This window comes from Clupea harengus, chromosome 1 (assembly GCF_900700415.2).
Source record: "Clupea harengus chromosome 1, Ch_v2.0.2, whole genome shotgun sequence".
Classification (NCBI taxonomy): Eukaryota; Metazoa; Chordata; class Actinopteri; order Clupeiformes; family Clupeidae; genus Clupea; species Clupea harengus.
This window is the reverse complement of record NC_045152.1, coordinates 9,336,692-9,351,478: the sequence shown is the minus strand read 5'-3', so window position 1 is coordinate 9,351,478 and position 14,787 is coordinate 9,336,692. Positions and strand designations below refer to the sequence as shown.

Here is a 14,787-nt window from a genome sequence, read left to right as displayed (position 1 = left end):
ATTTAGTGCCAGCAACAGGGCAATCTGCAGGTGAAAGTACCAGTACAGGGCCATATTGCAACACCGTGTCTATAGCTGACGTAATCTAAAATACACTTCTCTGTACATTATAGCCAGTGAAGTCTTATAATGGCAATGCATGAAAACCACATAGTTTGCTATTAATGGAGATGCAGTATTGATGGATACAGAAGTGAGATGAGTAAGTTGGGGTGATTTTCAAGTGGGATGCCATATGTTCCAGTTAACCTACAAACATCTGCTGCGTTCTGTTTGTCTGTTTCGCTGTAGGGGGCAAAGCTGCAAAGTAAAAAATAATTAAATAGTCTTATTAAGATTGCCACATTTTGCCCTGAAGGCCCCCCAGTGGGCTACGAATAAACAGTTATTAGTTTACTTATTAACTTGTTAACTTGTTGCGTGCAGCCATCTCACATCCTATGACATTTGTCAGACTTTGCCATACAATGGTAGTCTATTGCTGAATGCAATTTGCCATTTAATTTGGCCATTGATAATAAATCACACCGAATGTTCCGTACAAGGTTTGTAGATTGGCATGAATAGAGATGTAGAGATAACTGAATTGAGTGTGAAGCGTAAAGTAGGCCGAATTATTAGACTCTCCCACTGAATGAATTGCAGCGGCTTGTAAATGGAAAGAAGAAGAAAAAAACATACACACACACACGAAAAAAAAGACACCGGAAGTTGGCGGTTGGAGAGCGCGCGCGAGAGAGAGGGAGGGGGCAGGAGCGAGTCCAGAGAAGAAGCGAATGAAAAACTACGTAGCCCACTGGCAGAAAGACCAGGAGAGAGGCTGTCTTTCTGGGACGTATTTTCACTTGGAGCTTTGCAGTAGTTTATGCGACAAGACAGCGGAGTTAACGGGTCTGCCAAGGTAGGAATTACATTTCCTTAAGCTTTTATTCTGTTTAGCAAACTGTTAGCATTTTATTTTGTTGCGAAATAATTTTAGTGCGGCGCTTTGTAAACAAACTCATGTCTAGTGCTGTGCAGTGAGGACATGTTTAAACGGCGGTCGATCGTAGACTATACAAAGTCTTTAACCTATATTTGTGAAATAATACAGAAATAATTTGGTTATTATTACTATTTTCATTTTTAACTATGAACAATATTGAAATGATGACATTTGCTGGCTTGAGGTTTTGCGTATACTTTGACACCGGTGTTTCGCAAGCTTCTCTTTTTTGATCGGATCAACAGGCGGAGAGTCCAGCCCCTCTGCCGCGGCTGTCAAGTGTGTGCGAGAGGGAGAGTACAGGGGACGCAACTCAGGAATGAAACAGTAGCATGTTTCTTGTTCAACCTGTCGTTCAATTACAGACGGAAGTACGATGCAACGCTCCTAAGCAGATATTGTACAAGTGATCATCCACAAAGTAGGCTATCTCGCATTAGATGAGTTGACGAAGCTGCCCTTGAAAGTTCATTTCCCCCTCAGTAGCCTATGTCAAAGTAGAAGTAACACCGCGTGTCTGAATTGAAATGTTAAAAGAGTTGGAACTAGCGAACCAGACCTCACGAATACTTTGCGATTGGTGCACCATGACTTTTAACTCTTCTTTTGACTCCGATTTGGACAAATGGTCATCAGAGTAATCTAAAGGTCACTGAACAACAGAGATCACACCACCCAGAATGGTTTTGCAGTTTCCACTCTTCTTCACCGTGTTCTTGTTTTCAAGTAGGATTGGCGCTTAGTAAAAAACATTATCAGGGTGAAAGCATTCAAAGTATCGTATTATAACAGTCTGGTGAGCATACCGGCTGCGCTATGCACAGTATACATTGTTATTTATGAAACATTGGCTAAGTATAGTAATACATTTGCAGTTGGTTGTCGAATTAATTGGTTGATGGGTAGTCTATTTCATTTATTGATGACTTATTGATTAATTGCAATTCTATGCCATCCGTTTTTCATGCCACATTTGTGTTCTTGGGATGAGCAGAATATTGTCTGTCAACACTTAACTGTTGTTTTCTACTCCCATGATTCACGCCTGTTTATACCATTGCAATTATTACAAGGCACACACAGAGGAGCTTTGTTTCTGTTTTAATCCCTGACGTAAACTGAAGGAGGACAGACACTATTCTGATTTGAGAAAAGAAACATGTTAGCCCTCTGCAATAATCTTTTGCCACCCTGCTTCAAATAATCTCCAGACTGTGTTGACAACAGCCCCGATGTTGTCCGTAAACAGATCTTGATGGATATTTCTTTGTTGGTTGCACTCCCATAAACAACTTAACACCGCCTATAGAGAGGCCTTATGACAACAGAAACGATTGTTTACAAGTACATTTGTATGCCTTTTTCATGTCAATTACAACAGATAGTCAAAATTAGAATAAATTAAACAAATAAATAATGTGGTTTTATATATGTAGGCCTATTCTTTATCCATATACAGTATGTCTGGGTTGTGTTTATTCATGCACATTATGCCTACATTTTACTCGTTTATTTATTCATCATTTCCGTTTGTTGAATCTCCTGGTGATTTTGGCAGAAATGTTGCACTAAAGATCAGCCAAAGTGGTTTCTCTGCCTGCCAATCGCTGTAGCTCTCCCTGTGGTTCAAGGATCAAGTTGGGGCTTCTGGCCAGGCACACATGACCCTCGAAAGCCGTCAGTTACTGCTGTATGTTCAAGTAAAATATGTCACAAGGAATGTGAGTCTGCAATGTGCTTGTGACATTTGTACCACAGTATTTTCAGTCTACATGGAGTCATGACTGCCGAGGAAACTTTAATTGGGTCTTTTAGGTGTTTGGTGGTGGTTCCTGGTAGGCTGCCTGCATGTTATGGTCAGGTAAAAGGGTTGTTGGTTGTGTCTGAATATATCACAATCCAACTTTATAAGCAGTAGTCATGTAGAGGGACATACAGACAGACAGACAGACAGACAGACTCACACACACACACACTGTTTCTCACATCATAAGTTGGCTAATGTGCTAATGCCCTGTCAACCAAACAGCTGCTTGAGATGTCATGTAAAACGAGACGTTATATCCCCCTTGTTGTGGTCCTGACCTTAATCTCCTCACATTCTTTCTTTGTTGTTGTGCATCTTTGTCCTCAGTTGGGTTTGATTTTCTCTCAGTATATGTACATATATATATATATATATATATATATACTGTATATATGTGTGTGTGTGTGTGTGGGGGGGGGTGTATGTGTTTGTGTGCGTGTGCGTGTGCATAAGAGTGAGAGCTGCTTCTCATTACACACTCAAGAAATGCTCATTACAAAGAGATGAGATGACTGCAAATTACTTGCTCAAATGTGATTGTTTACGATATATATATACATGTGTGTATGTATGTATGTATATACTATGTGTATATATATATATATATGTGTGTGTGTGTGTATATATAAATATATGACTGTTGTAGTGTTTTTAAAACATATCTGTCCCTGCTGATCTCTTGGCTCCCCTGCACTACTGCTGATGTACTCTGTACTCAAACGAGTGAGGAATGCATAGCCGGTGCCTGATTGGTGGATCCCGTGAGACATCAAGGGAATGCGCTCAGCCAGCACAGCATCAATAAATAACAGGCGACACAGAAGACCGCTTAGACGTTACTTACAAAGAGAAACAAAACCTCATTGTAAAAAATAAAAACACACACCACGTTCGCGTCGCCGTCTTTGTTAATTTGGCAACGGTCACGGGCACCGTTGGAGATCATTAGGCTACAGTGTGTGAGAGGTGGGGCGCGGTGCCAAGGCAAAGTTTGCACAGTTCGTATCCCTTTTGGGTCTGCCGTGGCTTACCGGGGACAGGGCTGGCATGCGGTGAATACAATCTGTGTTGGCTGGCACACCGTGTCCCCCCTTACAGAGGGACATGGGGGCAGAAAGAGAGACCGACAGAGAGATCGCAACTGTGTGTGTGTGTGTATGTGTGTGTGTGTGTTTGTGTGTGTGTGAGAGAGAGAGAGAGAGAGAGAGAGAGAGAGGTAAAAAGAAATGGGGAATGTAAAGTGAAGGATGGTCATATAGAGAAATAGAAAGGGTGAAACTGTTTGATACACTGAGCGAGGGCTCTTAAAAGGTCAGGGGAGGAGAGGAGGGGAGAGGAAAGCCCCCACTGCTGAGAAGCAGTCCGCAGTTATCTAACTGCCATCATGTTAAGGGGCTGCGCGCCTAGAGATCTCCCTGCACCTAGCAGCAACATGCAGCTAGGCTCATGAGAGAGAAGGGAGCGAACAGACACAGAAGTATGGATGAAGGAGGCTTTATGAAGCTCAGGAGGATGTGAGAGGGGCTGGGGGAGGGGGCAGTACCTGGAGGTGCTGCCACAAGCATGCTACACCATCAAGATCATGGAAGCAGGAAGGATGCAGGAATTGAGATTAAATACAGTTTCGTGACTACGAGTCCAAAAAGTGAAAATGTGAATGAGGAGAGATAGATTCTAATGAGAAGGTGAGCTTGAGGGTGCAGCCTGAATGGGGCTAGCAGAAAGATTTTTTTTCTGTGAATGGCCAGGTCTTCTTGCTCTATTTGTGTGCAAACACTGCCGGGCTAGCAAAATATGGCCTTGGTGCCAAGTTTAGTGGCTGTTTGCTTTCATAAAACAAATAGAACATTTGACCTTACCTCCATAAGCAAAGATCATCTATACCAACAAATGCAAAAGCCATGACTGTGCATGACAAAGCACACAGGCCAGTACCACCTTAAGTGACCCCCCCCCCCCCAATCCAGTCATGTATATAAGCAAATAATTCAGAACTGTGAGGGAGCCCTCCCATAGGTTAATGTAATATACTGATGGTCCATGTAAGAAAACCTACCAACAACGGTGCAGATGTATGCAGGATAAGGCCCACCACACACAATATGATTACATTTGCTTTGCCAATGTTTGTTCATTACATCTGCATAAGCAAACAGATAGACACTGTGCACTGTAATGGGCATTACAAAGCAGCCCAGTGAGGTTTTATGTTCTCATGATAAGTGTGTTGTTTTGGTGGTGTGTTTTATGCATGGCTCAGATGATTTTCTTTTTTTTGCCTTCATGTGCTGTTGACCCAATTCCCAAAACAAAGACAGAAGCCAGACAGCTAGGTGGCTAGCATGAAAAAATAGATAGAGTGATGCTTATGGACACCCACAACACCCATATTTTGTGTGGTATGTTGGTATGTTGTAGCTATGGTAACCTGGTCCACAGCCAATAAGAAGGAGCCAAACAAATAACCAAACGCCATGGAAATACAGAATGTATAGAGGGCAGACGAAAGGGTTACAGAGATGGGGAAGGAAAGCAAGAAGGAGGAGAAAAATAGGAGGAGGGCCAAGCGTTTGAGGCTGAGTGAGCGAGGAGTCGTTTTGGCAGCTGTCCTCTCCCCGCACTAGGCTTCCCAGTAGGAATCCTCGGACTCTGGGGTCTGGGGTTGCTAGGCATGCCCAGGAGAGCTTGAGTCTCAGCTCCAGTTCAGTCATACATCAAGCACCCCCCCCCCCCCCCCAACCTCCCCAAAGCAATGCTGTGACTAAGACCTGAGTCAGCAAGCAAACGCCTGCACAGTCTCTAATGGGAGAAAGGCTGGAGGAGAGACAAAAGAGAGCGAGGAAGTGAAAGGAGACTGATGTAGATCTGTTCTTTACACAATCGATGGCTGATTTGAAATGGATTCGCTCATTTCTCTAGCTCTCAATAACTGAACTCACAGTAAGTTTGTTTTGGCACTCATTATCTCTGTCTTTCCCATTCAATATGGTAAAGTCATATGAACTGATAACTGAAGTTATAACTCATCTGTTGGTAATCTATCATGGATACACAGCTAATGTTTAGTCAGAGTGAAGGCTTACTGTGGTAAACAAACAGTCTTCAGGGAGTGTGGAATAGAGCTGGTCTGCAGGACTGTGGGAAAGTTGCATTGTGTGTTCTGCACCTGGATCTTAGGCTTAGATTCGTATTGGGCTAGTCCATGGTGTAATTGGCTGTGTGTAAATGGTTCACTCTGGGCATCTGTGTCTGTAGGAGAGAGAGAGAGAGAGAGAGAGAGAGAGAAAGAGAGAAAGAGAGAGAGAGAGAGAAAGAGAAAGAGAAAGAGAGAGAGTGGGAGGCAGGGTGCAGGAGAAATGGGTGATAGAGGTGTCTGAGTGCTGTAAATGTGCTCTAAATGATTTAGTGGCAAATGTGGAGGTTTCCTTGTGGGTGTATGTGTAAAGTCAAGGCGAGGTAAAGTCCAGAGGGGTTTACCTTCTTTTGTGTGGCATTTTTTTGTCTGTACATGGATGTGGACAAAAATTTGCGCAAAATGTTTGATTTCGAGGTCTCCTCTGACTCCTTGTCATAGGAAATAGTTTTCACATGCCACATGGCCGCCCCACCCTATTGTTACCGCTACGCTAATGCTAATCCTGTCAACTGACCGGAATACTCCTGCCAAGCCTAGTCTGTGTCACAGGAGTTAAAAATACCCATTAGCCACTAGAGCATGAGTCTTCTTCTTAGGGGCTAGCTAGACACATTTGATAACTATATCAAGCTAGCTTTTATATGAACATACAATCTGATAAATGAATAATGTTTTTAAGGTATTTACTAAAGGAGATGTCTACACAGTGTTGTGCATACCCTAGAGGGCTAAACGCTAAAAGCACGTGTTCAATTCACGTCGTTCGTTCAGATTCATAAGAGATTCATAAACCAAAGTGAATATGCACATGGCAAAGGTAAACAAGGGTGCTTAGCACAATTCCACTTTTGTAGCACATTAGTTCCCTTTTGTGCACTCCCTCTTTTTTTTCCATATCTGTAGTAAATTAATGTATTCAATATTCTAATTTCCATTTCATGTGACTGAATTCCTAATATAATTTATTTTTAAGTTCCTGCAAGGTACAGGATATGTGTAAGAAGTTGTCTACCTATAGCCAAGGGAATGTGAGACAAATAAAACTAATGCATACAGCACAAGTTTGGGAAGTGTGAAGTGTGCCATCAATTGAAACCTTGGCAGTGTGCCTAACTCAAATAAACAACACAAAATGGGGCCCAAAAAAAAGTGGTGGTCTTGTGGCTCAACTTGCCCCGTGTTAGGGCTAAGTTGATCCAGCTGACAGGGTAAGGTTAGCAAGGTTAGACCTCTGAGAAAAACTATTGCATTAACCACATTTGTACCTATAGCCTGAAAATATTTATATATAATAAATATTGGAAATATAATTACTAATACATGAATTTCCCATTCTGCTGATTTTATTGGTGTTCATGAAACAAATATTACATTACTGGGGGCTGGGGATGTATGCGTAGGAAGACTGAAAAACATAAGCTCAGAGCAACTAATCAAAAAAAGAAATCAACTGAGACTATGAACTGTCAAAATTGTGAATTATGAATGAGACCTTGAACTTTGAGCTTGCTCTTGTGAAGTGTGACCTTGCACAACACTGTCCCTACAAAAGGCTACTGTGAGATGTTATGGCCTTTGCTTACTGCAGGGGCCCGCCGTGTGTCTTGCTCGGGCCGGGGGACAAGAGGCTCTCCAGGGCCCCCGTCTCGGGGACAGCTTGCTGAATGGCTATTTGCACACGGCAATGCACACACAACATGGGTTCCATTTGCCCATGGCGAAGCGGCTCTCTTCTCCAGCACACTATTTAATCATAGACCTTTGCATGGGCTTCCTCTGGCTCTGGGCCCAAGGTCATCTGTACGCTCTGACCCCCCCTGACGGCGGGCCTGGCTTAAGGCCCCGTCACACCATGACGTTCTGGTCAACGTTCTCTGAACTTTCTAATCGTTCAATTTCAAGCGTTCTAGGGCGATGTGGACACATCTGGCGTGTTACTAACGAAATAATTGCGTAGGACTGACACATGACTAGCGTAGGACTGACGCATGAGGAGTGTGTAACACCGACCAAGTGACGTGTCACTGGTCCGCGACAAACGTGTGCTGACGTGTCACTCCAGCGCGACAAACGATAAGTCAACCTTAGAAGAGCGTGTTAGGAGTGTAATTTACGTGTGAATAATGACAGAAAAGCGTTTTGCTGGTGTGTGGGTTTTATGGTCAAACGGGTATAAAACGCTGGAAAATCATAGTGGATTCAGTTGATCTGAACAGTGAACATCATGCCGCCAAGACCACGAAAAGGTGTGAGGGGGGCTTCTGCTACTAGCGCTGCTGCAAGTAAGAAGATGATAAATGTTGCTGAAAGTAAGAACAATACAAAGCCTCTTTCACTGTTATTATTACTGTGATTTACGAAATAACGGGCGTTATTCCTGGGGTTTTATGTTATTAAAATAAATGATTTAAATTTGACACTGAATTTGTGTGTTCAGTAGGCTACATCTACTTCATGCTGGCTCAAGCAAGCATATACCCTCCACTCCGCTTTTCGCTAGATTATGCAATGACCTTGCATGACATGATAGCATTGAATATGTAGATGTATAGTGCACAGAATAACGTTTGCAATGATGTAAGTTGCGTTTGTTGATCACGTATGGTTAATAACATATTAATTGTAGAAGGGACATGATAAAATCAAGATCTTCCCTTGGTGAAAAAAATTTCGCCGATATCTTCCTACTAGAGATGGGTTAGGTGCTCAAATTTCCCTGGATCAAAGAGGACGTTAGTAGGCATGTCCAAACTAAAAATCACGTCTCAGGATTGCTGCGCACATAAGTTATTTCGGGTGCATCAACTGTACTCAGTCTACCCTACCCAACGACTGACTATGATAGCCAAACGCGTGCAAAGTTAATCAAACGTTCCACGAAAGTTCTCCACCGTTTAAATGAAACGTTGAAGAACGCTGATCTCCATGAGAACTTTTGTGCATGTTCAAAACTTTTTTTTGGACCAGCGTTCTCCTCCGATCACCGACGATTACCGACGATTACAGCGTTCACCAGCTTTCACACAAAGCTCTTCTGGCGCAATTCCAGCGACCATGGACGATTACCAACTTTTCCTCTAACATCATAGAACGTTGACCAGAACGTCATGGTGTGACGGGGCCTTTACAGAGCAGTTTGTTGGTGAAGCTTGGGCGAGAGATTTTAAATGAAGAAATCCACCCGACAGAACTGCACACCTCAGCTGCCATGGATGCAGCCTCTGTGACTGTCCTAGGTTTTGTAGCCATAAAATGTAAATCTTCACTTTCACCCGCATATTATCCCCCAATTAGGACAGGAAACGTTTGAGCGTAGAGGTTCATGTGTTTGCCGTGTATCATTTTTTGCTGTAAATAGTGACAGTGTAGGCAGGGGCTGTGGATAGAGGAGTACACAGGTGTGTGTTTGCAATATTAGCCATTTGCTTTTTAGCTTGTGCCAGCGTCCTCCAGAACCACTCATTGACCCTTAGAGCCCCTGTCACTTATCCACTTAAGTGGAACTCTTCCTGTTCACTGGGGTATTTGTGTCACGGAGGCTCCGAGTGACATCATGAGTGAGGGCTTAGGCCCTGGCCACACCCTGGGAGTGGATATCACACGTTAGCCCCGCACACAAGAAGGACCTTATGTAAGCATGGGGCTGTGTGCCCTGAGTGAGGAATATAGGTCTGTGACCTCCCTTGCAGTTTGGTGTCTTGGCAAGTGACATGTTGGAGGTGAAATAGGTCATTATGTTATGGAGAAAGAGTATGATGGCGGAAACAAATAATGAGACCATGGCATGTCAATGATATCTTTTTTTTACCCAGCTACTTTCTTTTAATTGGGTTATTCTGAGGAATGGATAAGGACTAGGGGAACGGGCTGCATGAGAATGAGGGGAGACAGAAATACACAAACAAAACAAAATTACCATCATGCCCGTGGTGACCGAAGCCATGGGGATGACCCAAAGGCAAAACAATGGCAACCCAGCCTTCTGCTGCACTGTGAGCAGGCAGTGATATGTTATTTCCTAATAGACAACGCAAGTGCCATTCCAAACAGTCATTTCATGATCCTCAGTGCTTGCAAAAGCAATTCTCAGTGGCTTTTGAGCAGCTCTGTTGATCATGCACATGGTCACTGAAGAGAATGAAAATGGAAATGGAAAAATCAACAAAGGCAGTAGCATCTGAATGACCTTGGACAATGACATATCACCCCAGGACTTTAACCATGAGCTCATGTTCCATTCAGAAGTGGACTTCAATTTCGCCACATTAGTGTCAATGCCTCATACGTAGACAAATACATTAGTAATTTGGTCGAAAACAAGGCTACCAATATTTTTAACCCTCCAGCAAATGTTAAGTTCAGTCAGGTCTCTTAGTTTTTACTGCTAACTCTCTCGCACAATTTGTTTAGCAATTTACAATTTCTGTAACACTTTTGTTAGTGTTTCTCTACTCATTAGTTATCTTTCACCAAAACTGACATCAAACCCCAGTGCCCAAATACATTTAATTAATTGAGTAAATTAAAAACATACATTCTGTTGTCCAAGAAAATGGTGAGCAGAAGCAGGGCATTGCAGCCTGAATGGCTGAGGACTTGAAGTGGACAGAGAAATCAATGTTAAATTGTAAGAATATAACAGAAAAACAGTATTTCATGAAGCAGAACACAATTAATTACACATATTTTGGTACAACGAAACAGATGACGTCACCCCATTCAATGTGAATGGTGATTAAACATACTTCGTGAAGTCTAACGATGTAAAATAAATGTGTTATGATTGCATTTTTAACGAGAAATCAATGTTAAATTGTAAGAATATAACAGAAAAACTGTATTTCAGGAAGCAGAACACAGGTTTTTACCTACATTTTGATACAATGCAATTGGATGGGGAACTCAAAAACTCCAATATGACTGAGACAGAAGAAACACACTTCGTGAAGTCAAACGATGTAAAATAAACGTGTTATGATTGCATTTTTAACGAGAAATCAATGTTAAATTGTAAGAATATAACAGAAAAACTGCATTTCATGACGCAGAACACAAGTTATTACAAACATTTTGGTACAATGGAAGTGGATGGGAGATAAAAAAATCCAATATGGCGGAGACAGACGTTGACTCACGTTGTATTATGGGCGTGGTTAATAATGCCATACCAAAATTTCACTTGATTTAGTAAGTGCTGTTACGAATTTGTATCTTCAAGATTTTCGTATTCATATGTACGACGGCTGATTGAGACCAGGCTGCCTTCAGAGTACCAAGGTTACTGGGCACCAAGTCTGAAGCCTCCAAAGCCTCTTCCTCCGAAGAGATAGGAGGAACAACACCTGAGTACAGAAGCAAAACGGCCTTGCACAAACAAGTATCACAAAAATGTCAAAATCGTTTCAATGGAACATTTGGGTCCTGGCTCCGAGAAGTACACCACTTCGCGAACACCCATCACAGCAAATAGAGTGACCATGTTTATGGTGTTTTTGAAACTCTGAATTGAATATTGAAAAACTGAATATTTTCACAACTGACAAAGATGACCCCTCGGTCCCCACATCTACCGACAATATTAGGTCCGCAACCCATGTCTGACTCTGCCAGTGTGGGGCAACTTTTTCGCAAACTTTGTCCAACACTGACCTGGAGAAGTGCAAGAGGTGGAAAGGCATATAACAGCATCTGAGGCCACTGATAGGCTAACACATCGGTCCCTAACAGGGGGTTGTCCTTCGTAATTTAATTCCAAAGCTGGTAATGAGAGTTGTCTCCCAATGTGAACAATCCACATACGCTGACCTGAAACGACACCAAAGCTGTTGCACCCACTGGGCGGAATACACGCCAGTCTGTGGCAATTAGCGCTTTGGAGAGGAGATCCACACCCCAATACGCAAAAGGCAGATGAACAGCTCGAAGCAAAAGTAAGTGCTCCTGAGCCTATAACAGAATTCTCGGAGCCAACTGATACATTTGTGTCGGGCGCGGTCCCCCCTGACGGTTTATATGGACCATTGTGGCCATTTTCTCTGTTCTGACTAGTATGTGAGAACTCTAGCGATGGTAAGAAGTGCTTCAGGGTGTGATACACAGTCAGCAGTTCTAGCACATTATTGTGAAGACGCTTCTGCACTCCTTTCCACAGACAGAACACTACACTCCCCTTACAAATGCCCCCCCCAGCCATGAAGCGAGGCATCTATCGTCAAAACCTGTTTGCGTGTGACAGGATCTAAGGGCACATCACATTTCAATACACTGAGGTTTCTCTAGTGTACCCAGAGTCAGACCCAGAAAGTTTGAATGTCTAGGTAACTTACTATGCGAATGCCCTGCTGTCGTAGAAGAGATATTGCTGACTCTACGTGCCTTGTAAAGGTTCTCGGGGCTAGAGATAGGCCAAATGGAAGAACCAGATATTTGTACACGTTGTCCTTGAGAGCAAATCTCAGAAACTTCCTGTGCCTTGGAGCAATCGAGACATGGAAGTATGCATCCTTCAGATCGGTGATTAAACCAATCATACACTGACAATTATCTGTTTCTGCATAAGCATTCGAAACAGGAGCTTTTTCAAACACCTGTTCAAGTCTCTCAGATCTAGAATGGGCCTCATTCTTCCAGCCTTCTTTGGAATTATGAAACATCGGCTGCAAAACCCCGAAGTCTGTCCCTCTAGATGGACAAAGTGCACAGCGCCTTTTTTCTCACAAAGCTATCTGGGCTGGAACATGGGCTTGCTGTCCTGTTACCGAAGTAACCAGGATGTCATTGAACCGAGTGCGTGCAAACAAATAACGGCGGGCATTTCTTTGTAATAGCCACCATCATGGCTACCCTATGGGCTTTCATGTAGAAGCTCTAGAAGGGTAGAAGACAGTTAGTACAGAATTCAATATAAAAAAACTCAACGTTCCTTCGGGAGCATGTAATATCCTCAATAACAGCTAGCAACCATAACAACAGAGAAACATAATGGGGAAGGTTTCTGTCCCAAACATCTCTATGTTTGTGCTTGTCTTATTGTGGGAACTACATTTTTCTTTTATATGATAAACCAAGGGCAAATTCCTGCAGCTATGCCTCTTTAATCCAAGTTAATCTCAATTGACCTAAATGTTTTATATTAAGAGCTGTGTTTGACTTAAGTCTTTTTTTTTTTTTAGACTATAGTCTTTTGTGTGCTTGGTGCCAGGATGTTAGGTAGTCTGACTTCCTAAATCAGAGGGCTCCACCCCCTGCTGTAAAATAATGGAAAGCCTAATTGATTAAGCTTGTGTTTGTGGAACACGCTGGAATGTTTTAACACTCAAACAAACAAAAAAAAAACTTAATTTTAAATGTGCTTGTTACCCTCACAGCGTGAAAGAAATGTGTACATTTTGAAGAAACATAATAGGTGAACACTGTAATATTATGTGCTTTCCATATGACTTCTTGGAGTTCCCGTTGTTAGCAGCACAAGTATTCACAGGAAGGTTGGGGTAAGGATAAGAGTGGAGGAACCCAGCAGTGTAGGCAGAGGCATTATAGCACTGCACATTAGTGGCCGCCTTGAATATGTTGTAATTTAGTACAGTGGGTCCACTGCTAAAGAACAACCATCTTCATTTTTAGTTCAACCATTCACTCACCATTTTCACTGAACGGCACTAAGCCTCTCCACACTCGTGCTTCTCCACACATTGCAACCTGAAGAGCTCTTGTTCTTACATGAAATCGCATAAGGCTTCAGAGGGTCTTTGATGGAGATAATTACCAAACACTGTTAATGACTTTAGAATATATGAATCAAGTGCCTTGTTTTAATAATTATCTCATATGCTTTTCTTTTAACAGGGACATGGCTTTTCTGTGTTCCTGTGTAACTTTAATTAACTGCTGCCACTTATTGTTTTCTCGACCCTGAGCAAATATAAGAAGCTCGGTCAAGAACCTTGTTTTGACTATGATTGTTAAACACGTACGGCGTCAGCATTAGATCAATCTAAGTATAGAAACCCTGTGCGATGTTAGTGAAATTGCTTCACTTTCATCCTTGTGCTGTGAGTGAGCCCGATTGCAATTGTTCTTGTTGAATAAATATACTGATTGACAAACTCCGGAGTCCTGAAGTAACTATGGTGAATTTTCACCTATCAGTCTTAACAAGGACTGCGCTCGGATGTCCCTACCTGGCCTGTCTAAAGGCTGCAGCTGTGTGATCAGAGTGGGCAAAGTGGTCTAGGAACATCCCTCCCGCTGAGGACCGCCCAGAGCAAAGGATTCTGGATCCTCTCGTCCTCCTCTCATCTTAGATACAAATCAAAGTCGACCTGCGACTGCAGGTTAGTCATGCTGAAACATCACCAGGCAAATGAATCTGTTACAGGCTGGAACATGAAATCCTCTCTATGTGTTTGTGGGGACAGTGGATGAGAAGGTAGACATGTCATCCATGCTTAAGGTGAAACAGGGAGTATAAGAACTACAGAGAAGAACGGCTGAGGCCCATATTCAGCAGGTTAATAATATTTGTAAATAAATATTGTTTATTTATTTTGTCTGTTTTGTTTTGTTATGGTTTGTTTATTGATTGTTCATCTGTATTATGTACCCTCAATCAGGGCATTGCTGCAAAAGAGCCCTGTGCTCAGTCAATTCTCCCTGAATAAATAATGATGAATGAATTAATGAATATGAGGAGATGCCGCTGAGATGGTGGATTGACATAGGAAATTAAAAGGAGAATTCTGAAGCCCGGTTGAAACAACAGATTATGACGGCTCGATGTTGTCTGTTCCTGATTCGATCACTCTTAAGAACATGTGTAACTAACATGTTTGTAACCATCATTGTAAGTGTTACTAAATG

At 42.4% G+C, this 14,787-nt stretch overlaps 1 protein-coding gene across 3 annotated transcripts in view; it reads left to right on the top strand.

Moving 5' to 3' along the window:
• The first annotated feature begins 753 nt into the window (after nucleotides 1-753).
• stat5a (signal transducer and activator of transcription 5a) overlaps nucleotides 754-14,787 on the top strand; it is a 74,293-nt gene continuing 60,259 nt past the window's right edge. The window contains exon 1 of one of the 3 annotated variants that reach the window (XM_031566769.1): nucleotides 754-901. In XM_031566769.1, coding sequence (XP_031422629.1) covers nucleotides 777-901 — 125 coding nt within the window. In that variant the 5' untranslated portion in view covers nucleotides 754-776. The remainder of the gene's footprint in view (nucleotides 902-14,787) is intronic. The other 2 variants (XM_012816842.3, XM_042707395.1) reach the window with 2 other exon arrangements.